Source organism: Sorex araneus, chromosome 5 (assembly GCF_027595985.1).
Source record: "Sorex araneus isolate mSorAra2 chromosome 5, mSorAra2.pri, whole genome shotgun sequence".
Taxonomy (NCBI): Eukaryota; Metazoa; Chordata; class Mammalia; order Eulipotyphla; family Soricidae; genus Sorex; species Sorex araneus.
In genome coordinates, this window is record NC_073306.1 from 178,416,444 (window position 1) to 178,440,326 (window position 23,883).

The following is a 23,883-nucleotide window of genomic DNA, read 5'->3' on the forward strand; positions in this document are numbered from 1 at the left end:
GTAGTCAGTAAATGTTGCCAACCAACATGACCAGAGCTTCTCTGGGGCTTTTGTGAAAACTTAATTCAAAGTAGATGATTCCGCTTTAAAGTCATCTAAATGAGATACTGTTTAGCAGTTAGCTTTTATGGGATTGGATTATAAGCAGTTCATTCTGTTACTGGGTTATAAACATTTCTATGATTTTTTTGTTAGTGCTAGTTCTCTTAAATAAATGCTAGATGCATAGAGAAGCAAAATCAAGCTTTGTGTTTTTGTGGTTTAGGAGCCAGACTTGGTAGTACTTAGGGGTTACGCTGGGTCCAGTATGGTGTTGAGGGAGGGTTCCACTATGCTGGGGACCATGCAAACAGTGCTGGGGATCAAATCTGAAACTCCTACACGAAAAGCATGCATTCCAGCCCTTTAAACTATAGCCCAGGTACAAAAGTTTTGGGATTTTTTTTTCTCAGTAACAAAACCAATTTGCCAATTTGCAGTACAGATTTAAAAGAAGGGCACAGAGCATAGTTGCCAAATATATTTGATGATCAAAATCTCCTAGAAGAAAACTCAATAAATCTTGTAGAATATTACTAGGACATAAAGTTATTAACACAACTCTGATAGACTCTGTTAGTCTGCTTGTAACAATTTTTTGCTTTGGCGACTTGGTTTTTTACAATAGTTGTGACTTGAGCTATAAAATATTTGGTTAAAAATAGCATGCTACAGTAGAGATAAGTACAAGGAGGATTACTCCACAGCTTAGAAGCTGGCCTCGCATGCCGGGGGAAAAGGCAGCTCAGAGAAGGGACCATCAAGTAAAGGGTGCTAGGAGGACCCGTTCGGGATGGGAGATGCACCCTGAAAGTAGACTATAGACCGAACATGATGGCCACTTAATACCTTTATTGCAAACCACAACACCCAAAAGGAGAGAGAAAGAGCAAAAGGGAGTGCCCTGCCACAGAGGATAGGTAGGGTGAGAGAGGACAAGGTGGGGGTGGGGGGAGGGAGGCTGGGACCATTGGTGGTGGAAAATGGGCACTGGTGGAGGGATGGGCACTCGACCACTGTATGATTGAAATGCAAGCATGGAAGTTTGTAAGTCTGTAACTGAACCTCACAGTGACTCACTAATAAAAAGTTTTTTAAAAAATAGCATGCTATGATTGAAACCATAACTTTAAAAAGAGGTGATACACTTTAGTCATTCTTAGATGAATCTATGCCCGAGATAGAATTCTAGATGCCATAAAATACAGCATTGGCATTGTGTATTGGAAAATAAGAAAATACTCATTCAGCTAGACTTTTGTGATAGGTATTGTTTCCATTTCCTGTCTAGCTTAACAATTCAAGTTATCTCCACTGATACTGTGCATTTTTGATTTGTCATTTATTTTTTTCTTTAATTGCTCTATTCTGATTTTTCATGACATCATATATATATATATTTTGAATAATAAGGTTCATCATTTTGTTACGTAGATGTGATTATAGAAATGACTCAATTTTAACAAATTTTTAGATTCTTGTTTTAGTAATACTTTGTCTTATTGGCTCTTCAGGAAACTGATGTGGTAGCAGACACCAGGCTCTTGCACAAATTTAGTCAGATTACACCTCAGCTCTTTACCTCAGCAGATGGGAGTGTTCCAAACCCACCACTAGAAATGTTGTATATTATTGACTTCTTTATTGCATTGGCAATTTGCAACACAGTAGTGGTTTCTGCACCTAACCAGCCACGACAGAAGGTAAGATCACAAATGCAAGTATTTCTAGAATAGTACTTTAATTTCAGTGCACTTATATTGGTTTTCGTAGGTGGCTTCTTATAGCTAATATTTATACATCACTTAAGTTGTTTCAGGAGATTTACTTGTATTGCTATGTTTAACTTATGAGCAATCTCACGGGTTTTTGCTTACTCTATTGTTCTCCATTTTACAGACAAGGTCACACAACTTGTCATGGTTACTAGATCGGTTTGTGTGAAGTGGGATTTGAACCCTGAAACTGTGACTCTGTGCATTATTTTGCCTCTGGATGAATGAAGATAACAGTTATTGCTGACTGTAGGATGTTCATTTTGCTTGGTTTCCTTATCAGATTACAATTATTTTAGATGTCTGAGACTTCCCAAACCATATGCACTGTGTTAGGAGAACTATGATTTATTAAACTCATCATCATATACAGTAATAATTTATCTTTATCATGGATCAGTTGTGTAGCTTGAACATAATAAATCTAAAATACAGTATATCTATTTTATACTAAGGTTTTATAGTTGTCACAGAAGTTGGATTTTAAGTTTATTTGTTGCTTAGAATTCATGGAAAGTTTATTTTCAAATAAAGAAAAATTTATTTGAGACCGCTTGCTGGTGGCCTATTTTCCTTGTTTATAACTATATCTTTTGCATACATTCACTTAAAATTTTATTTGCAGCACAATTCAATTAAAATTTTATTTTTTATCAGACCATTTTGACAACTGCAGAGGTGATTGATCAGTTTTAACATAAAAATAATTTACTTACAATTAAACTTTCATTTTTATAAAAAAATGTATTTTCACAAGATTTCAATTAGAAAGTTGCTGTTTGAAAAGTGATTATGTAGTTAGAGAATAAGCCATTCAGTTTTTTTGCTCTCACTGTATTACAATTTTTCTTATAAAGCTATTTTCAAAGTATGCATATTTGGGTATATTTTATATAAGAAATATTATTGTCCATGATGATACAATAAAAAAGAAAAGAAATATTATTGTATCATCCCCAATGAATGTAGTTCTGAAAAAGCTCTGAAAGCATACTAGAATTTGAGTTTCACATTTCAAGATGATGATTGAAAGGCAGTGAATTAGGTGCTAATCCAGTGTCAGATGTAATACAGGTACCTCATCTGTGAATGAGTTTCACTTCACATCTTAGTTGCTAATAAGTTTGAAAATTGATCTGCCCAAATCCTTCACACTAGCATAAAATTTAAAATTTTAGGAGAAATTATTTTCAAATGAAAAAAAATTAGGTTCCTATAGTGGAACCATAGGACCTAATTATATTTACTGTTAAATTCTAAGTTTAGTCACAGATAAAAGTTCAGAACTAGAAGAAATTAGACTATCAAGAAAAATTTGTTAAAATTAAAATAATTAAAATTCATGTTATGATAACTACTAACTGATACTGCTTCTTATAGAAATTTACTGACTTGTTTTTAAAAAGAAAATTATAATAAAAATCTTTAATAAAATCTGAAAAATAAGAGGAAAATTATGCTTTGATATGAATCCAAGTTTTTTTTGATATGAATCCAAGTTAATTTTCTTCCAGTGATTTATGTATTACTTTTGTTTATTTACTATCATTTTGACTTTATGTTGTATTATGATTTCATGTGTCCTCATATTTTTGTACTATTTTTAATATTTCTAGTATTGCCCGATAGTCTCTATAAACTTTATTTTGAAAGTATAATCAAGCATTTCAGGATAGTGCTAGCTTGATATAACTTAACATTTAATTTGTTTAAAATTGTTATTTCCAGGATACAAATAAAGTATTCTTAATTATCACTGCCTTAGGAAAAAATTGCTAAAAGTTTGTCCCCTGCTAGGCATTTTTCTTTTAATGTCTTTTGCTTTTAGTCATTAAACTCCTTCTAAAATCACTCTAGAAATTTTAATGTTCTTGGCAAAGCACATCTTTTTCCTGTTTACAGTTTTCACTTGTAGTAATATTTTCTGTTGCAATTCTAAGTATGAAGCAGGATGCTGGCTGTTCGAGGTACTGAGAGCTCTTTTAAAAAATAAGAAGAGCTTAAAATGCAATTATTTTTAAGCACCACAGTTTACAATACAGTTACTGGTTGGGTTTCATGGGTACATGCTTCTAGCAGACGGTCCAGTTTCCTGCCCCCGCCCCGGCATGATCCCATCCCCTTCCTCCGAGCTACTCCCTAGCCCCCAAGCCCAGTGCTCTAGACCTGTTGCCAGGTTCTATGGCCTTTTGGCATTGCTACTCCCTCTCTGTGTCTCTTTCTATTCCACTTATGAGAGATCATTCTCTGTCTGTCCCTCTCCTAACTCCACTTGGCATGATGACCTCCAGATCCCTCCACCTTGGCAGCAACGCACATTATTACATCTTTTCTTCACACCAAATAGTGCTTCTTGGTGTCTATGTGCCGTTGATTCTTTATCTAGTCCTCTGCTCTTGGACGCTTGGATTATTTAACGGTGGTGATTCTGTGATTGCAGTGAACACATTGCTGCAAATGTCTTTTCTGAATAGAACTTTGGGGCCCTTGGGGCGGGTGCCAAAGAACTGGAATTACTGGGTCCTAGGAAAGCGTTATCGTGCCTACTTTTCTCCCAGTTTGACGTTAACATAACCAGCTCCTTTTTGACAGTATGATGGAGCCCTTCCTCAATGTTCTTTTCCAGGTTGGCCTCTCCTCACTGGGCGGAATGCCCATTAAGTCTTTGGAAGAGATTAAGAACCTCTTCCAGAGGTTGTCTACTCGAAGGTCAAGTTCACCATCGCTTGTCTGTGGCAAAGAGCCTTCCATTGGGGTCCCAAACCCCTTCGTGAGCAGACTGTCCTTCTTCAGCCGGGTGAAGCTGGCTTCGCCCCTGGAAGAAGCCCCGCAGCCGAGCGGGATCCCCGAGGAGGACTCGGCTTGCTGTCCTGCAGAGGCCGAGAACCAAGACAGTGATGCAGGCGTCACTTCTGCCCAGGGGGAGACCGTCCCGGAGCAGCCCTGGGCCTCCGGTCTGTGTTACGAGGCTGAGAGCCCGGACGAGGCGGCCCTGGTCTATGCCGCCAGGGCGTACCAGTGCTCTCTAAGGTCCCGGACACCAGAGCAGGTCACAGTGGACTTCGCTGCTTTGGGACCGTTAACATTTCAACTCCTCCACATCCTGCCTTTCGACTCAGTGAGGAAAAGAATGTCCGTGGTGGTCCGACACCCCCTCTCCAACCAAGTTGTGGTTTATACCAAGGGCGCGGATTCTGTCATCATGGAGCTTCTCTCCGTCGCCAGTCCAGGTGGGTATTGATTATATATTGATTATATCTTGATTGGGTCTTGGAGCAAAGGGCCCTCTGCTTGGTTTCATAGAAGGGACATGCCAATATTTGGGGAATCCATCACATTTGGCAGTGTAAAGGGAAGCTGCTTAGAATTTAGTGAGAAAATATTTAACTTTGGGAACTGAGTTCAAACCAGACCTCTGTTATTAGTTTAACCATGATAATATTTCTTAACTATACATTTCCCAAGTCTTTAATATCTGAAGATGATAAAGCCTCCATCATAGGTTCATTGGTGATTTAATGTAGTGTATGCAGTGTTTGTGGAGCCTTTGGCCTGCCTCACACCATGATTGACAGCCAAAATACCTGTTGTTATTAATGGTGCTTGAACTGTATTTGCATTAAGTTCTTGTTCCTTTTCCCAGAGAACAAGGGGAAGATTTATTCTGAGGACTTCCTTTTATAAAGGCTCATTTGGCATTCAAAACCACAAGGTCTTTTGTTGTGTGGATTAGGCCATTATTGTTTTTAAAAATATGTCTATAAATAGGCCAATGAGTGGAAACGCTTGTGTTTTGTTAATTATTTCAGATGGAGCAAATCTGGAAAAACAGCAGATGATAATAAGGGAGAAAACCCAGAAACACTTAGATGACTACGCCAAACAAGGCCTACGCACTTTATGTATAGCGAAGAAGGTAAGCCTCTTCATGCCCACATTCTTTATTTAACCATCATTTAATGGAAATTAGCATGTATCAAACTCTAATCCGATCACCCAGGAAAGCCCCTGAGCCACAGTCTTCCTTTCCATTATTCCTTGAGGCCATATTTTATGTTTGGAAGGAGTTTATTTTGGCAGAAAGGTACTTAAGGGTACTATTCTCTAAATTGGCATGGACTAAAATATCTATAAGTGCCTTCGTATGTAAATAGCTGCTGGGCGGGAGGCAAACTGGGGACATTGGTGGTGGGAAATGTACCCTGGGGAAGGGACAGGTATTAGATCACTATATGACTGAAACCCAATCATGAATAATCTTGTAACTATGTATCTCGTGGTCACTCAATATTTTAAAAAATTCCTGGATCTTACTTTCTTCTTCTGAGCACTTTATAAAGATGTTTTGGAAAGAATGAGGTCAGAGGCCAGCGTTAATTTTCTCCCTATAAATTCTTGGTACTTTTTCCCTTATGTGCTCATAAGTCATCTTCCATTTACCCAGGTAAATTTGCAAAATATCTCAGCGTTCATTAATCTCAGTTCAGAATAGTTCTGGGACAGAGGGCATCCTTTCTATCTTTCTTTCTCTCTATTTATATTTCTTTATTCCCTTTCTCTTTTTCTTCTTTACTTCCTTTCTTTCTATCTCTATTTCTTTATCCCCTTTCTTTTCTCTTTTTCTTCTTTCCTTCCTTTCTATTTATATTTCTTCTTTGTCCTTTTCTTTCTCCTTTTCTTCTTTCCTCTTTTTCTTCTATCTATATTTCTTTATTCCCTTTCTTTTTCTTCTTTCCTTCCTTTCTTTCTATCTTTCTTAATTCCCTTTCTTTATTTCTCCCCTTTCTCTATTTCTTCCGTACTGAGCATTTATCTTCAAGCCCCCCCCCCTCCCCGCCTCCCCCCATTGGGTGCCATATGTTGCACAATGTTGCAATTTTTCCTTCACAGCCGGAGGCATTTCACTCACAGAAGAAATACACATTTTGGGGGAGGATCACATGACTGTCTCCGGAGGTTTTTGTATTGTGGCCTGCCTGAGAGCCACCTGTTCAACCCCCTTTTATTAAGTAGGTTGATGTATTAACCAATGGTATTCAGCCACATAGGCAGAATATGCAAATTAACTTAGCCAACAGAAACAGTATCAAAGTCAGTTTAAGTAACAGTAACAGTAACAGAAAATGACATTTACATCCAGGCCTAGCTCGAGGGCATCCTTTCTAAATAGAATTAAATAATATGAAAGAAGGCAGAGCTCTAAGAAATTATATAAAGGATATTATTACCACTTATTAAAGTCCCCCTTTCCTGGGGAGGGGACGAACAGGAGAACTAGAGATGAGGTCTTTTAGTGTTTTGTGCCGTTTATCCCATGGCTTGGGCTCTGGCATTGGCCAAGATATACTGCTCAGCCGCAGTGAAGCTGTGAGGGTTTCCTGTACCTCTTCTACTTCACCCTTCACCCCCCATTATTTTTTCTTTTGCTTTTGCTTTTTGGACCATACCCAGCGCTACTCAGGGATCACTCTTGCCGGTGCTCAATGAGATACTGGGGATTAATTCTGATCTGCTGCACCGAGACTGGCACTCTACCCACTGTATTATCACTCCGTCCCCCACCCCCGGGGCTATAGTCACGGCTACAACCACATGCCCAGGGGAGTTCAGGGAACCTGCGTCCCTTCCTTCAGTGCAGTCTCAATGATCAGACTAAGAGAGGCAGGAGAAGGGCAGGTGGTCTGCTTAGGGTAGAGAGAACTTAGGGCTAGTTCAGGGCCGTGCTTTGGAGGGAAAGAAGGCATTAGCTAGACAAGTATAACAGAGACTTTGTCAGACACTGTAGCACAGGCAATAAAGAGCCACCCCCCAAATAGGGAAGAGACTGGAGTGGAAGCAGGAAGCCCCTCACCCAGCCCTCCTGCTTCCCCGCCCCTCTGCTTCCTCTCCCTCCCTGGCTCTGGCACCTGGTTAATTTTTGTTGTTTTAGAAGTGATTGCTTCTAAATTAATGTCTGCACCGTGACTTACAGTACTGTTGCTGACAGGGGTTCATACATAACGTTTTATCTCCCTTCAGCACCACCTTCTCTTGCCAGTTGAACACTTGCCGCCACCATTTTTGTTTCCCCCCTCAAAACATACATGTTAAAAATATACGTAAATATATATAAATATATGAAATCATATATGTGTATGTATATGTGTATATACACATATATATGTATATGTGCATCACTATATCACTGTATCACTGTCATCCCGTTGTTCATCAGTTTACTCGAGCGGACGCCAGGAATGTCTCCATTTGACCCAGCCCTGAGATTTTTATTATGTACATATATATCTCACTCTTCCTAGAGACAGACTAATGGGTGGGATGCAAATGGGGCCAAGGGGGAATTAGTGTTGGGAAGTGGACACTGATGAAGAGATTAGTGTTAAAATACTGTATGCCCGAAACCCAGTCTTGAGTAACCATAGTTTCACAGAGATTAAGAAAAAGAAATTAATATCTGCCCCCACCTTTCATTTTTGACTCAGAATGAAAGTAGAGAAGACTCAAGGAGAGGAGCTAGGGATATACATATAGATCACAGATTCCCAACTGTAATTGGCCCGCAGTCCTTTTTTCAAGAAAATAAATAAATAAGTAACTCAGTGTGTCCATCTCTAGAATCTGCTTTCTTTTTTTTTTTTTTAATTTTATTTTATTGAATCACCATGTGGAAAATCACAATACTTTTAGGCTTAAGTCTTAGTCATACAATGCTGAAACAACCATCCCTTCACCAGTGCCCATATCCCACCACCGAAGACAAAAAAAAAAAAACCCACAGTACACCTCCCATCCCGCCCACCCCCGCACCCCCCCCCCCGCCTTGTAACTGATAAATTTCACTTTACTTTCTATTTACTTTGGTTACATTCAATATTTCAACACAAACCTCACCATTATTATTAGGAGCACCCCACTAGAGTCAGACCTGTTGTGAAGAGAAATGAGGTCGCGCGGCCGCACAGTTTTGGATTTCTGTACTTTAACAACTAAGTCCAGGGAGATTTCTTCCGGATATTCGACCATTGCAAGCTTGTAAACCCCATCTGTGGTCGTCATAATATGGCGGTCCCCACACCCTTCATCCCCGGGAAGGGACAGGCGCGAGAGAGAAATACCTTTCCCCTCCTGGGCGGGCATGGGGTCGAGGCTCAGTTCTCTGGCTGGAGACAATCTGCAAGGAGCTGCCCATGTTGAAGTTGGTTCAGCTGGGTCTGGATTCATGCTCGTGCAGCTGCGGAGGAGCCGCACACGCGTGCGGCCCCCAGGGTCACATCTCCGCAGCGGTGTAGAATCTACTTTCTTAAGTGAACAAACAGGAAGGGGCCCCCAGTGACTGACACCCAGGGCTGATGGATTGTTCCAGTGCTCCCCACCAGGTGGCAGTATCTCCCACTTGCTACAAGTGATGCATCAAGATTTAAGCGCCAGTATGCTGTTAATGATTCTTCAGTGATTTCCAAACCATTCCTGGTTCCTGGAAAAACCTGAATATATGGCCAGGATCCCTTACTTATTTTCCAAATTTGAATTCTTGGGTGCTGCCTTAGGACTAGTGGGGTCTATAATAGCCGGTTAGGTACTTTGTCAACCACCTTCAATGAAGATTCAACATATTGGTTTCTTCTCCAGGAATTTTATTTCGATTTTGTCTGAGCACTGGTTTCTTACTTTACCCACAAGGCCCCCCTCTCTCTCATTTATAAAATAATTAATACCATAGACCAATCAGCACAGGGCCCGCATTGTGACTCAGCTATGAAGTATTTGCCTTGCATGTGAGGCCCTGGATTCAATTTTTAGCACTGCAAAAAAAAAAAATGTGTCTCAGCTAAAAAGAAATGTTGCTAATATCTACATTGTCTCTCACAGTAAGTGACCTGACAGGACTTTTTCAACAGCATTGTCAGAATCACTCTGGATTTAATCATAACTTCTCCCCACTGTATAGTGATGGCTTAATTAAAGAGATTAGCTCACTTTCATCATAGATAGCACTGTAGCACTGTCATGCCATTGTTCACCAATTTGGTCGAGCGGGCACCAATAACATCTCCATTGTGAGACTAGTTCTTACTGTTTTTGGCATATCGAATACGCCATGAGTAGCTTGCCAGGCTCTGCCATGCGGGCAGGATACTCTCGGTAGTTTGCCGGGCTCTCTGAGAGGGACAGAGGAATCGAACCCGGGTCGGCCGCCTGCAAGGCACACGCCCTACCCTCTGCTATCGCTCCAGCTCATCATAGATAGTGCCTGGAATTTCCAAGAACTACTGAACTATACGGTTCATACATGACCACATGAGGGTACATAAGGATAGGGCCTGGTATAGCGAGCTCCAAAAAATGAAAACCTAAAAATGCTTCATGCTTCATATTATACCAGGGTCTATCTTGGCATGACCTTGATTTGTCCTTCCTCATAGCTCTCCCTTTCCCTCTGATCTCCCAACCCCAGGTCATGAGCGACAATGACTATGCAGAGTGGCTGAGGAATCATTTCTTGGCTGAAACCAGCATCGACAACCGGGAAGAGCTACTACTTGAATCTGCCAGGAGGTTGGAGAGCAAACTAACCTTACTTGGTAGGTAGACCTGGTTGTATGACCTGGAAAAAGGTAGAGAAGCATCATGTGGGCACTTTGAAGGCAACTTTTCACCAGTGCCTTCTTGTCCCTGTTTCGATCTAATAAACCTGTGGCTCTAACACTCAATCTGATCTCTGCCCAAATTCCAGTCTTTTCAATTCTATTTTCTTCTGCAGTTAATTAGACTAAATTTGTGTGGAAGGGGAGGGGGTGGGGGGGGAGGAGAAGCGGGGATGAGAGTGCTCATCCTTATATACCATCTTAAAAACTCAACACTTAATATACAGTGCCAAGTAAATATCCTGGTTGAAAAGAAGAAAGCTAATTTTTTTTTTTTTTGGCCAGTGTAAGATAGTTAATGTTCTATCTTTTAAGTCTGCACAGCAAAACTTCATCTTATTTAGAGGAACCCTGAGGTCCACAGTGGTTTGTTCCAAGTCCTGTGGTCAGAACTGGCAGATGTAGGAAGAAACTGAGGTCCCCCTGAATTTAAGAACCATGTTCTTTGTTCTCCGCCTATAAAAGGAGTAATGAAATGGATTTATCTTCTTTGGTGACCTGATTTTAACGGGAGATTGCGCCACAAACACCTTTTGTCTTAAGTTGAGCTGTGTCTTAAAATCAGCTGAAATGTTTTTGAAAAACTTCTGCCACCTGCATCTTCTTTTCCAGATTCTGATTCGGTTGATTTAATATGTGGCCTGGGCATTTGCATTTTTTCAAAGCTCCCTCAGTAATCCCAAAAAAACAACCAGGGTTGAGTACTGCTGCCTGAGAGTCTGGAGGTCTCGAGTCTCCGGGAAGTATTCCCAGAACAGGACCCGAACCCCTAAGCTCCATTTCTGATTCAGGCTCTACCGTAGCCTCAGGCCCTCACGTAGCATCTAGCTCATCCAAGTGTTGGTCCCAACTCCAAGTTATTTCCCCATCACAGTGAGTAGTAATGGGTCTGAATGGCATCATCTTAAAATCAATATTCGATATCTGCTGGAGATAGAACAGATATTAGGGAGTGCCTGGTCTCTAGTTGGATCACTGGCACCACATAACCGCTCCGAGCATCACCAGGTACAGCCCTGGAAACCGCCAAGTGCTGCTGGGTGGGCCCTGAGCATGCCAGGGTATCCCTGGTGGTCCCCAGCACTGCAGACCACAGCACCAAATCCTGGGCCCTGGCATTGCACATTGATCCTTAGTGACTGAGTATTCTGCGGAGTGACCCCTGGAGACTTTTTGGATAGTGCTTGGGAGCCTGCATCCCATGCCCGACTCTATGTCGGTTTAAGTGTCCAAACTTATTTAGGAGAAAAACTAATGATATGTTGCTAAGAATGTTTTTATTTGTATTATTCTAATTAATGTGAACCTTTTTAACTCTTGCTGTGACAAGTTTAATATTTTTATTACAGCACATGACATATATGTATATACTGCACTGTAGCACTGTTGTCCCATTGTTCATCAATTTGCTGGAGCGGGCACCAGTAACGTCTCCATTGTGAGAGTTGTTGTTACTGTTTTTGGCATATCGAATATGCCATGGGTAACTTGCCAGACTCTGCCTTGCAGGTGGGATATTCTCAGTAGCTTGCCAGGCTCTCCGAGAAGGACGGAGGAATCAACTCGGGTTGGCCACGTGCAAGGCAAATGCCCTCGTATGTGTATAGTATATGTCTACACTATATTTTAAAAATCTGAAACTCTTTTGAATTCTAAAACATAGCTGTCCCAATAATTCCAGCAAAAGGAATTTATAGACTTATAAAAGGAACATTGAAAATAGATATAATATCTTTTTTGACAAGAGCATTCTTTAAAAGCTTCCCTGTAACCCTTGGGAATATCATATCTATATGACAGGGCAAGATTACATAAATAATTGAACCAAACCCTTTTAAATTTACACACATAAGAAAACTAGCTAGAAGAAGAAAAAGTAAGAAAAATCTTATTAATTTGTAAGACTTGCCTTTTCAAATATTACTTTGTTTCTGACTTTGGTCGTCATATCTCAAGATGATTCTTAGAAGTGACTGGGACAGTCTGTGATGTTCAGGTTTGGGCTGGTGCTTAAACTTCATTTATAAACTGGCTCTTTTCTATGTGCTTCCCGACTAACATAACTGAATGTGGGAATCTTGTAAACATCAGCAACGATTAGAGATTTCAGGGACCAGAGAGGTAGCATAGGGGTTAAAGTGCTTATCTTGCATGTGGTCCCCTGAGCACTGCTGGGCGTGATCCCTGAGCACAGAGCCAGGAGTAAGCCATGAGCATAGCTGGATGTGGCCCCAGTGTAAAAAAAAATTAAATCCTGTAGATGCGTTAAAAAAACCCATTAATTCAAAATCAACCACGTCATGATGCTGAGGTGTTTCCAGGGTTGTGTTGCATTTCTCAGACAAAAAGGCCTTGCAAGTAGAACAAGTTTAAGAAGCGTTGGTCCTGGGGATTGGTGCGATATAGTACAGAGGAGGGCAGTGCGCTTGCTTTTCACATGGCCGACCTGGGCTTGATCCCCAGCATCTCATATGACCCCCGAGCAATGCCAGAACCAGAAGTGATTTCTGAGCAGAGTCAGGAATTAGCCTTGAGCATCACTGGATGTGGCAAAAAAAAAAAAGAAGAAGAAGAAGAAGAAGAAGAAGCACCACGCAGCAGCGTCCCTGGTCCTAGCCTCAGCTGACTCTTGACCAACCCTGTTGCACTTTTAGGTGCCACAGGCATTGAAGATCGTCTGCAGGAGGGTGTCCCAGAGTCCATAGAAGCCCTGCACAGGGCCGGCATCAAGATCTGGATGCTGACAGGGGACAAGCAGGAGACGGCTGTCAACATCGCTTACGCCTGCAAACTGCTGGAGCCAGACGACAAGCTCTTTGTCCTCAATACCCAAAGCAAAGTATGTATCATGAGATGAAACCTGTCATTTTATTTTTTCAAAGTCAGGGGAGCAGTAGTGATCCGATGAATATAAGGACAAAGGGGAAATTGATGACGTTAACTCCTTGATCATTGTTTCTTCCATCCAGCAACCTTGCTGTGTTGGGGGGAGGGCTCCACGGGTTTACAAAAGGCTTGGTTTAAAAAAAAAAACACTCATAACGATTGAGAGAAATCCTTGCTGAATAAAGGCATTAACAGAAAGCTTTATTGTTATTTTATTGCCTTCCCTCCTACATGGTTACCCCGATTTAAAAAAAATCATTTAATCAAGCCAAAATGCATAATTTTTGCGACAAGAATCTATTTTCATTTCAAGCTGAGGTAAGTGCTAATTTTTATCAGAATCAGGTGAATAAATTAATGTTTTACTGGTAGTTCTAAAAATAGACTTTGCAGGGCAATCATGCCCTCTAGTGGCCATTCTGAAATTGTACGCCGGAGATGGCAAAAGTGTGGACTGTTGAGGGAAGAAAAGGAAGGTTTGTTTGAAAGGAGAAACTGAATAGATTTGAGCTCATCTGCTTTATCTTTTCTCGTTTTCTAAACCATCTAACCCCATGCACACACTAATATCTAACACAGACCTTTTAATCAGTTAGTCTTTTATTAAATTTCCCCCAGAAGATTCCTGTTTTGTGATACAGGTCAAAATTTGTGCATCTTGTTAGCTTAGAAATTCTTTCTCCCTCCAACCTCAGACATAATTGGACATAATCACGGACATCCATCCAATTATTGTGACTTTGCTGGAGTGTTGAGTGCATGAGTGATTTTTTTTAGGATTCCAGGCATAAGAAAAATCTGTTAAGGAAAAAGAATGCAAAGAAGGATCTGGTGTGTCCTCCCTTCTGAGCATGGGGCCAGGGGTGAGCCCCAAGCCTTATATTTTATCCATGTTTATATACTTGAATCTCCCATGCGTGCTGAAAGTGGGTAAAGGACCAAATGTGATGGACTGTCAGCTGTATTGCAAACCATAAAGCTAGAGTGATAGCACAGCGGGTAGGGTATTTGCCTTGCACGTGGCCGACCCGGGTTCAATTCCTCCGTCGCTCTCGGAAAGCCTAGCAAGCTACTGAGAGTATCCTGCCCGCACAGCAGAGCCTGGCAAGCTACCCGTGCCATTACTGGTGCCTGCTCGAGCCAATCAGTGAACAACGGGATGACAGTGCTACAGTGCTTCAGTGATATACTTGAATGTTAGGGGGCTGTGAGGCGGCTCTTCTGGGGTGAGCTTGATGTCAGGGTGTGCAAAGGCATTGTTAGAAATATCGCCTACACGCGTTTCTCTTCCTGCCCTCCAATGGTGACCGGTTGATAAATATTCTGCTCAATATCTGGGTCTTATCTCAGGAGACGTAAAGCCTGTTAAGAGATCTTGGATGGTTTGTCCTTCCATCGTGGGTGCTTGAGGGGGGCAGGGGGCTCAGGTCTCCTCGAGCTCTCTGTCCGGACTTGGTCTAGAAGCAAGGCATTTATTCAACGGTCATGTCTTAGACCTTGTCAGCCTTTGCACTCAGAATTGGAGGTTTTTGCCTCCAACATTCATCAAGTTTATCGCTCAAAAATGCCCTGGAGATTCTCATTTGGATCGTGTGCTGGGCCTTTGTCGGAAGCTGCCACGGTGGTGCTTTAATGGTCAGCTCTCAGTCCACTGGTCCCAACTGGATCGTAGGTTTGGAAGAAAGGGAGTGTTGCTTATACAACCCAGCATGGGTTCTCCTTAGCGGCTCGCAGTAGTTCAGGAGCCTATCAGCTATCCACTATCAGCTCCCTGCACTGAGGGCTGAGTGCAAGAAAACACTTAGTCATTGAGTCACTCTAGGTAGTGACCTAGTACAGGTGAGACCTGCCTTCAGGAGCTAGACTGGCGGTAAGCAGGTGGCCTCGGGGGAGTTAGTCATCTTTTTTGGTTTGTTTTTGGGTTATACCCAGCGTTGCTCAGGCCCTGTGCTCAGAGATCACTCCTGGCAGGGCTTGGGGACCATCTACGATACCAGGTGTTGAAACTGTGTCCACCATGTTCAAGACAAACATTTTATCTGCTGTACTATGACTCCAGCCCCAGGAATCAGTCATCTTTCGGTGCCTATTCCTTAACTGAAATGTGAAAGTCATGTTTATTTTTTAGGATTTGGGGGGTGTTAAACAAGAAGATACTAATCATTTAATAGAGTACTTGAAGTGGATGGGAGTTCCATAAAGAGTAAACCTTGCTGCTTGAATTTGACTTTGATTTTTATTTGTGAATGGTAACATTTGATTTGTGAATTTTATTTGTGAAAAATAAATTTTAAATAAATTTTTAAGTTAATTTTAATAAATTTTAAATAATTTTTGAATAAACAAAACTGAAATGCAATAAACAAATTTTATTTGTGAATAGTAACATCATTAGCCTTGTAAAATTGTTGGCACATAAATAGCACATGATTAAAGACATTTAAAATTGCTCCTTCAAGTTGTACTTACCGAGTACTCCCTGAAGGGTGTTCTGAGTATTTAAGTAAAATAAAATTAGCTGTTCTATGGATGAATGGTTACTTCCCCTCTGTCCAATGCAAACTTCCCTAGATACACTATTTTGACAGAAGGGTCATTTTGCACTAGAGGAAAAGCTTACATTGAAATAGGAGGAGACATTTGTCCTTTAGCATATTTTGTATGGTAATTCCCAACATCCTGGTTGAACAGGAAAAATATTCATGCATTTTAACTTGAGATTGTTATTTGAGACAGGAGACATTCTAGATTAGAAAAAAAGAACACCTAGAATTAAGAACTCATCTTAAACTATGCTGTTTGGATGGACGCTTGGCCAGGCTCGACTACTATAATCTCATGTAGTTTCTTCAAGAGAGTGGATTGTGACTAGGCCAGGGGACTACAAGACTTCTTTGTCAGCCGGAAGAGAAAGGCCTGACTTCCTCTCTGTGGCCAATTCAAAAGATCCCTGCGAAATTTACCAATATGCCCAGATTTTTATTTCACTTGGAAAAAAATGAGAAAAAACATGCTATTAATAGCTCTTCACTATGTGAATTCTCCAGATAAAAATGCACATAATTTAGTTTTATGATGACTCAAATTCATGCATGCAAAATTCTGGGCACATATTACAGACTCGGTCACAGTTATTTCCTTTCTGTTCTTCCCACTTGCCACCTCTCAGGAGTTAATGCTAAGCATTAAGAAAGGGAATTGAAGATCCTGAAGCACAATTTGTCATTTAGTCAAGGAATTACTTATGTAATATTCCAAGTGGGTTTCTAGGCAGCCAATAGAACATCTAGTCCTGTCTAACGTTGTGCCATACCTTTCACAAATTTTCATCAAATTTTTTCCCAAAGCTTACAAATTAGATGATCATTCATATAGGTACTTAACACATTTCTCTGTTTAGCATGGAACAGACTTTAAATTGACTTGACTATTTTGATTCCTATTTCTGTATATTTTCTGTATCATGTTGCCTATTTCATAACCCATATCCATACTCGGTAATCTTTGTGTATAAGCCAGTTATAGATAATAGTTTTATATTCTTTTTTCTCTTCATCTGTGGTCAGTTTTAGGCATTAATTACCTTTGTGTGATTTATATTTGATGATTTATATTTTATTTTATTCCAATAGACAAGTAGTTGATTTTCATGAGTCTCATGATGAAATTCTATGAAGTAGCTGCCAATGCTAAATGAGTGAATTCTGACTATTTTTCCATAGAGGGGTAATACAGTTAGATTCCTGGAAGCTTCTCTACACACTACCAGTCAATATATAACCTTGTGTCATGTTTGTTTTTGTTTTAAGGCACCTGGTGAAAGAAATATACTTGAATCATTAATACTGAAGAGCCAACCAAAAGCACATTCACTACACCTAAACAGCACATCTAATACATGTGTTTTCCCTGTCACATCACAGCCACTTGGCACCCAAGGATACTAGGCAGCATTTGGTCATTTGCTTAGAGGCCATTGTAAATGGGAACATTACTAACAAAAGGGCATAAATGTAAAAGAAGTGACAGTAGACAGTGAGAAGGATACTGTTCCCAGTCTCAGAACTCAGAGTGCTAGTGGTAATTGCAAGCAAAGGTGCCACTGGCATTATTGTAGAATTGCTGTACATTTTAGCAAGTAGAAATCACCCACAAGAAACCCATAAACCATGATGGACTATTGTGTGTGTTTGTGCATGTGTCTACCTTTATTTCTGTAATGAAAATAAAGTTAATTTATAAATCTAATACAGACATAAATAAATTCTATTATTATTAAGTTACAGATAATTTGCATTTCTAGTTCAGAGAGACTGTTCGGTACACTATGCTCATACAAATGCTACAAAGATCATACTTGTTATATAGCTGCAATACTATAAGTTTTCCATTTAGCAGATGTCTTGAACTTCATCTCATGTTAATAATTGTCATTATTTTCAATGGTTATGGGCCATATTGTCTTCTAAATGTGCATCCTAATTTAACCAGTATCTTGAAGATTTTTAGAAATAATGTTTTACTATTTTATTTTGAGTCTCTAATGAGCATATTTGATTCATTTTTCTATACCTTTTCTGGAGCCCTTCAGATGTGTGGCATTAATTTTCTTTCCCTAATGATTGCCAGGTTGCTCCATTGTAGAGTTGAAGCTCTTGCTTATGTTTTATGTAGTTACTAAATTTGTTGAGTCATACCTACATATCCATATCTACTTCTTCCCTACCTCTTATCTTTCATTATAAATTAGCAGATGCTTTAAAATCCCCCAGTATTAGAAATAAGAGTAATTGGCTCTGAGTAGTAATGTTGAGACAGACTTTACATGGACAATCTTTTATGAATAAACCATTTCAGATTTAATGTAGAAACACAAAAGCACTGGATTTTTGTTTGGTTCTTCCTCTACTAGTCATTTGGGGTGGGGGGTGGGGAGCACTGCTGGGTCACACACCTGGAGATGCTCAAGGGTTTCTACTGGTTCTACATTCAGGAATCACTCCTGGCAAGCTCCAGGGACCATATGGGATGATGGAGACCATGATGAAACTCAGAATGGCGATGGCCATGCGCAAAGCAAACGCCTTATCTGCTGTATTATCTCCCCCCTCACCCCGTCCTCCTTTGTTAGTCATTTGACACAATATTTTTAGGTCAGTTTACTAGTTCACTTGAATCCATTCAATTCTATTTTTTATTTTAGGCATTTATTAAAGCTTTTAAAACTAAATAGAAACTGATCCCTGACTCTAACTCATAAGGTTAGGAGCCGGGAAAGATTTGCACGGGCCAATGGTAATAAGCAACATTAAGAACCAGAATATACACTCTGTAAGGGCAAAGATATTATGTTTATTGACTTATCCTTGGTTTTCAGAATATTTTATAATATGTAGTTATTTCTTAATATGTAGTTATTAAGAAATATGTGAATAATAAATATGTAAATAAGAAATAATATGTAGTTATTTTTAAATATGTAAATAAGAAATATGTAAATAAGAAATAATATGTGGTTATTTTTTAATCAGTATTAAATAATAAGTATATAAATGGATTGACCTAAAAAGTAGATGAGGAGTCCCAAAGGTGGTTCAGAGGTTAAGGCACTTAGCTAGCATGCATCAATCCCTATTGGTTGTCCAGCACCACAAATGATCCCTTGAGTACAGACCAGGAGTGGTTCCTGAGCAATGAGCCAGGAGTAAGCCCTAAGAACAGCAGCATTGGACTCCTATCCCCGCAAAATAAGCCACTAAATAATAATGACTTAAATTGTGTGATATGTCATGTCTTTCTTTTTTTATGTTCTGGTATATTCTGTTTGTTTATTTGTCTGTTTGGGGGGGCACTTTTGGTGATGCTCAGGAATTACTCCTGGCTCTGTGCTCAGGAATCACTTCTGGTAGTGCTCAGAAACATGGGGTGCTAGGGACCTAACCTTGGTTGGCCAAATGCAAAGCAAACGTCCTACCTGCTGTCCTACAGCGCCAGTCTCTGTGCATGCCGTGCCTTCTGCTGAAACATTGTGTGCACTATTTCACCTATTCCTCATCGTATTATTTCATCATTCCTCATCATTCACTATTATGGTGTGAATACTGTTTGTATTCTTTAGATAAGAAAGTTGAAACTCAGTGAAGTTACTTAATTTGTCTAATATCAGGTAGCTAGTGAGTCACAGAATAAAACCAAAGGACCCTTGAGATTAACTGTTTGAAGAATGGAAATTGCACACAGAGAAATTCCGCAGCCATATGTCAAATGGGGTGGGTAGGGGAGGGCATTGGCTGAGGTGTTCTCATTCCCTTAACACACAGAAAGAAGTCTCTGGAAGAGCCAGGAAGCCTTTGGAAGAAACCCATTATTCACTACCTGGGGTTGCCTTGATGCAGCGAGAATGTCAGTGATGAACCACCTCCTTGTCCCCGCAGAGGTCTCCAGGGCTAACTGTCTTTGCCTTTCATTTCAAGGATGCCTGCGAGATGCTGATGGGCACAATCTTGAAGGAACTTCGGGAGAGGAATCGAGTCTGTGCAGAGCCAGCTTCATCCAGTGAGAAAGTGCCCCCGTCCCCGACCCTCCCGCACGCAGAACCTCGGGCTGGCCTCATCATCACGGGGAAGACCCTGGAGTTTGCTCTGCAGGAGGGTCTGCAGGCGCAGTTCTTGGAGCTGACGGCTTGCTGTCAGGCAGTGGTCTGCTGCCGAGCCACACCCCTGCAGAAAAGCGAGGTGGTCAAACTGGTCCGCAACCATCTCCAAGTGATGACCCTCGCCATTGGTGAGTGGGCGGGGACCTGAGCTGGCGATGCTGCTGACTTGGGCAACGCTGGAGGCTGATGCTTCTGCCCATCTCTTCTCTTTCCCATCTGCCTGTTCTTTTCCTCTTCTGCTTATTCCCTTCTCTTTTTCTTTTTCTTTTTGGTTATTTAATTTAGCATATCCATTGGAATATCCAATATGCACGGGTAGCTTGCCAGGCTCTGCCGTGCAGGCTCGATAATCTCAGTAGCTTGCCGGGCTCTCCGAGAGGGGCGGAGGAATCGAACTCTGGTCGGCTGTGTGAAAGGCGAATGCCCAACCGCTGTGCTATTGCTCCAGCCCAAACAGTAACAATAAGTCTCTCAATGAGAGATATTACTGGTGCCCGCTCGAACAAATCGATGAGCAATGGGATGACAGTGACAATGACATTTAATTTGGGGACCATACCTAGCAGAGCTCAGGGCTTACTCAACATCATTCCTGGCGGTGCTCCGGGGATCATACTCGGTGCCAGAGTTCGAACCTGGTTTGGCCTCACACAGGGCAAGAGCCCTACCCACTGTACTATCACTTGTATAATCTCCGGGTGGTGAGGGGAGCCCCGAGTGCGGCTCTTTCTCTCACTTCCCAGGTTCGGTGGACTCCATGGGCAAATGAAGGAGGAAACGAGGCCGCCAGCTGGTTGATGACCAATTGCCTCTTTTATTCGATTCTCCCCATGCACCGGTTCCGGTCTCACTGAGTCCCTCATTCTAATCTCACACTACCCCTCTCTCCGTCTCCTCCCATCTCTCCCGCTCATCTCTCCACACTCCCTCTCGCAGCCTTGCTTTCTCTCTCTCCACGTGCCTGCTCCTGCATTCTTCCCCTACATTCTTCTCCCTCTGTCCCCCTTGCTAGTCTCTCCGCACTCCATCTTGCTGCCCCGGTCTCTCTTCTCTCTCCAACTCCCGCATTGGGGGTAGCAGAATCAACATATCAAAGGCCCTTCCTGATGGCCCATCAGGCTCAAGGGCAGAAATACCACCTAGGGGTGTTCCTCCTCTCCTTACTCCAATACCTTAATTAACATCTTAATTCTACTTCTTCATGTTAGTCATTTTGTATGGACACAGTAAGAGATACATTGAGCTTGTAGGGTGGCTCTCCTGGGTACATCTCACCACAGACTCAGACATCAGTGCTCAGGCCAGATTAATCTTTCCTAACCCTAGCAGGGTTCTACTCCAGTTATTACTTTTCAGATCATGATAGAATATGTCCATGACCATACTCTTTTTTTTTTTTTAATTTATTTATTTTTAATTAGAGAATCACCGTGAGGGTACAGTTACAGATTTATACACTTTTGTGCTTATACTTCCCTCATACAAAGTTTGGGAACCCATCCCTTCACCAGTGCCCATTCTCCACCACCCGTAAACCCAGTGTCCCTCCCACCCTCCCCAATCCCATCTCCCCCCCACCCCACCCTGCCACTGTGGCAAGGCATTCCCTTCTGTTTTCTCTCTCTAATTAGCTGTTGTGGTTTGCAATAAAGGTGTTGAGTGGCCGCTGTGCTCAGTCTCTAGCCCTCATTCAGCCTGCAACTCCCTTCCCCCACATGGCCTTCGACTACAATGTAGTTGGTGATCGCTTCTCTGAGTTGACCTTTCCCCGGAACGTGAGGCCAGCCTCGAAGCCATGGAGTCAACCTCCTGGTACTTATTTCTACAGTTCTTGGGTGTTAGTCTCCCACTCTGTTATTCTATATACCATAGATGAGTGCAATCTTTCTATGTCTGTCTCTCTCTTTCTGACTCATTTCACTCAGCATGAAACTTTTCATGCCCATCCACTTGACTACAAAATTCTTGACCTCCTTTTTTCTAACAGCTGCATAGTATTCCATTGTATAGATGTACCAAAGTTTCCTCAACCAGTCATCCGTTCTGGGGCATTCGGGTTTTTTCCAGATTCTGGCTATTGTAAACAGTGCTGCGATGAACATACATGTGCAGATGTTGTTTCGATTGTACTTTTTTGCCTCTCTGGGATATATTCCCAGCAGTGGTATTGCTGGGCATGACCATACTCTTAACTTAGAGTTAATTATTATGGCACTTTGGCCAGGCCCATTTCAATGCCAGGGTAGCACATATCTCACTTCTTGCCCTGGGTCCATCCAGTCCCTTGTCAAGACCCTGCTTTGGGGGTGTTAGGAAATAAGGGCAACTGAGACTTAGGTTGAGAAAACAGATGTCCAGGGGTGAATTATCATTCAGAGTCAATTAACTCCCAAGTTACAAAAGCATAGCATTTCCTGTCTTCCTGTGCCCATATAAAAAGGTCATTGCTCTGTATTAACTATGCAGAGGACTTAAGGAGAAGAGAAAAGCAATATTTACAAGTTAACAGAGCACAAAGTGGTTACAAATAAACACAGAGGAATGGGAGGACTGTGGTGGGGCAACCCAATAAACCTAAGCTCCCTGTGGCAAGGCAGAAAGGACAAACCAATGTTATCCTACAATCACTCTAGCCCTGTTTAACTCCCTTTTTTCTCTCCATCTTACCTAGGCCCTTTTCACTTTCATTTTCAAAGTGCCTTCTCATTTTCTTCTCTTTTTTTGGTTTTGGGCACTCCTAGTAGTACTGAAGGCTTTTCTCCTGGCTCTGCACCCAGGGATCACTCCTATTGGTCTTGGGGGACCATATGTGGTGCTGAGGATGGAACCTGGGTCAGCCGTGTGCAAGGCAAACTCTATTGCTCTGGCCCAAAGTGCCTTTTCTTGATATGTTTGCATCTAGTGGGAGGACTTATAGTACAATAAAAGAAGAAAAAAGAAACATCAAAAGCATGTAATAGATAGGATAGGCGATAGTTTCAGAGGCTGTTGAAAGTCAAGACAGATGCAGAAGGGTGCTGGGCTCTAGAGGGCAGGAAGGCCACTGCTGTGTTTCACTGCTTGGTCTCTGTGTGAGCAGAGACTTGAAGGGAGGAATCAGGAAACTAGGGGTGACCTGTAGAGAGAACATTCTTGATGGCACAGACGATGAAAGTGAAGGCCGTGTGCCACATGGGCCGTGTCTGAGACCAGTGCTGATCAGAGCAAAGAGAGGAGTTTCCTGCGGGGTAGGGAGGGCAGCCAGATGGCGGGGGGCCAGAACACATGGGTTTTTGAAGGCTGTTATAAAAATGAGGCTTTTACTTAAAGAACTGGGGGCAAGAGCCCGGCAAGCTACCGAGAGTATCTAGCCCACACGGCAGAGCCTGGCAAGCTACCCGTGGTGTATTCAAGATGACAAAAACAGTAACAAGGGGCTGGAGCGATAGCACAGCGGCTAGGGCATTTGCCTTGCACATGGCCGACCCGGATTCGATTCCCAGCATCCCATATGGTCCCCTGAGCACCACCAGGAGTAATTCCTGAGTGCAGAGCCAGGAGTAACCCCTGTGCATCGCCAGGTGTGACCCAAAAAGCAAAAAAAAAAAAAAGAACAAACAAAAAAAACAGTAACAAGAAGTCTCACAATGGAGACATTACTGGTGCCCGCTCAAGCAAATCGATGAGCAACGGGATGACAGTGGCAGTGACCGTGGCAGTGGCAGCTGGGGACAACTGTAGGATTTTGAGCAGAGGAAGGACATGATGTACCTGGAATTTGAAAGGATCACAACATCTGCAATGTTGAAAGTAGTTAAGCAGTTTGCAAGCCCACGACCGGGCTGCTGCTAAAATATTGCGGACAAGAGGTGATGGTAGATGGAACTCAGATGGATGCTGAGAT

General features: G+C 41.7%; 1 protein-coding gene across 1 annotated transcript in view; it reads left to right on the forward strand.

Annotated features, from left to right (window-relative positions):
* Positions 1-23,883, forward strand: part of ATP10D (ATPase phospholipid transporting 10D (putative)) — a 114,752-nt gene that overhangs the window by 70,770 nt on the left and 20,099 nt on the right. Inside the window, exons 12-17 of the mRNA XM_055140494.1 lie at positions 1,554-1,742; positions 4,441-5,044; positions 5,624-5,730; positions 10,270-10,396; positions 13,114-13,298; positions 19,819-20,128. Coding sequence (XP_054996469.1) covers positions 1,554-1,742; positions 4,441-5,044; positions 5,624-5,730; positions 10,270-10,396; positions 13,114-13,298; positions 19,819-20,128 — 1,522 coding nt within the window. The remainder of the gene's footprint in view (positions 1-1,553; positions 1,743-4,440; positions 5,045-5,623; positions 5,731-10,269; positions 10,397-13,113; positions 13,299-19,818; positions 20,129-23,883) is intronic.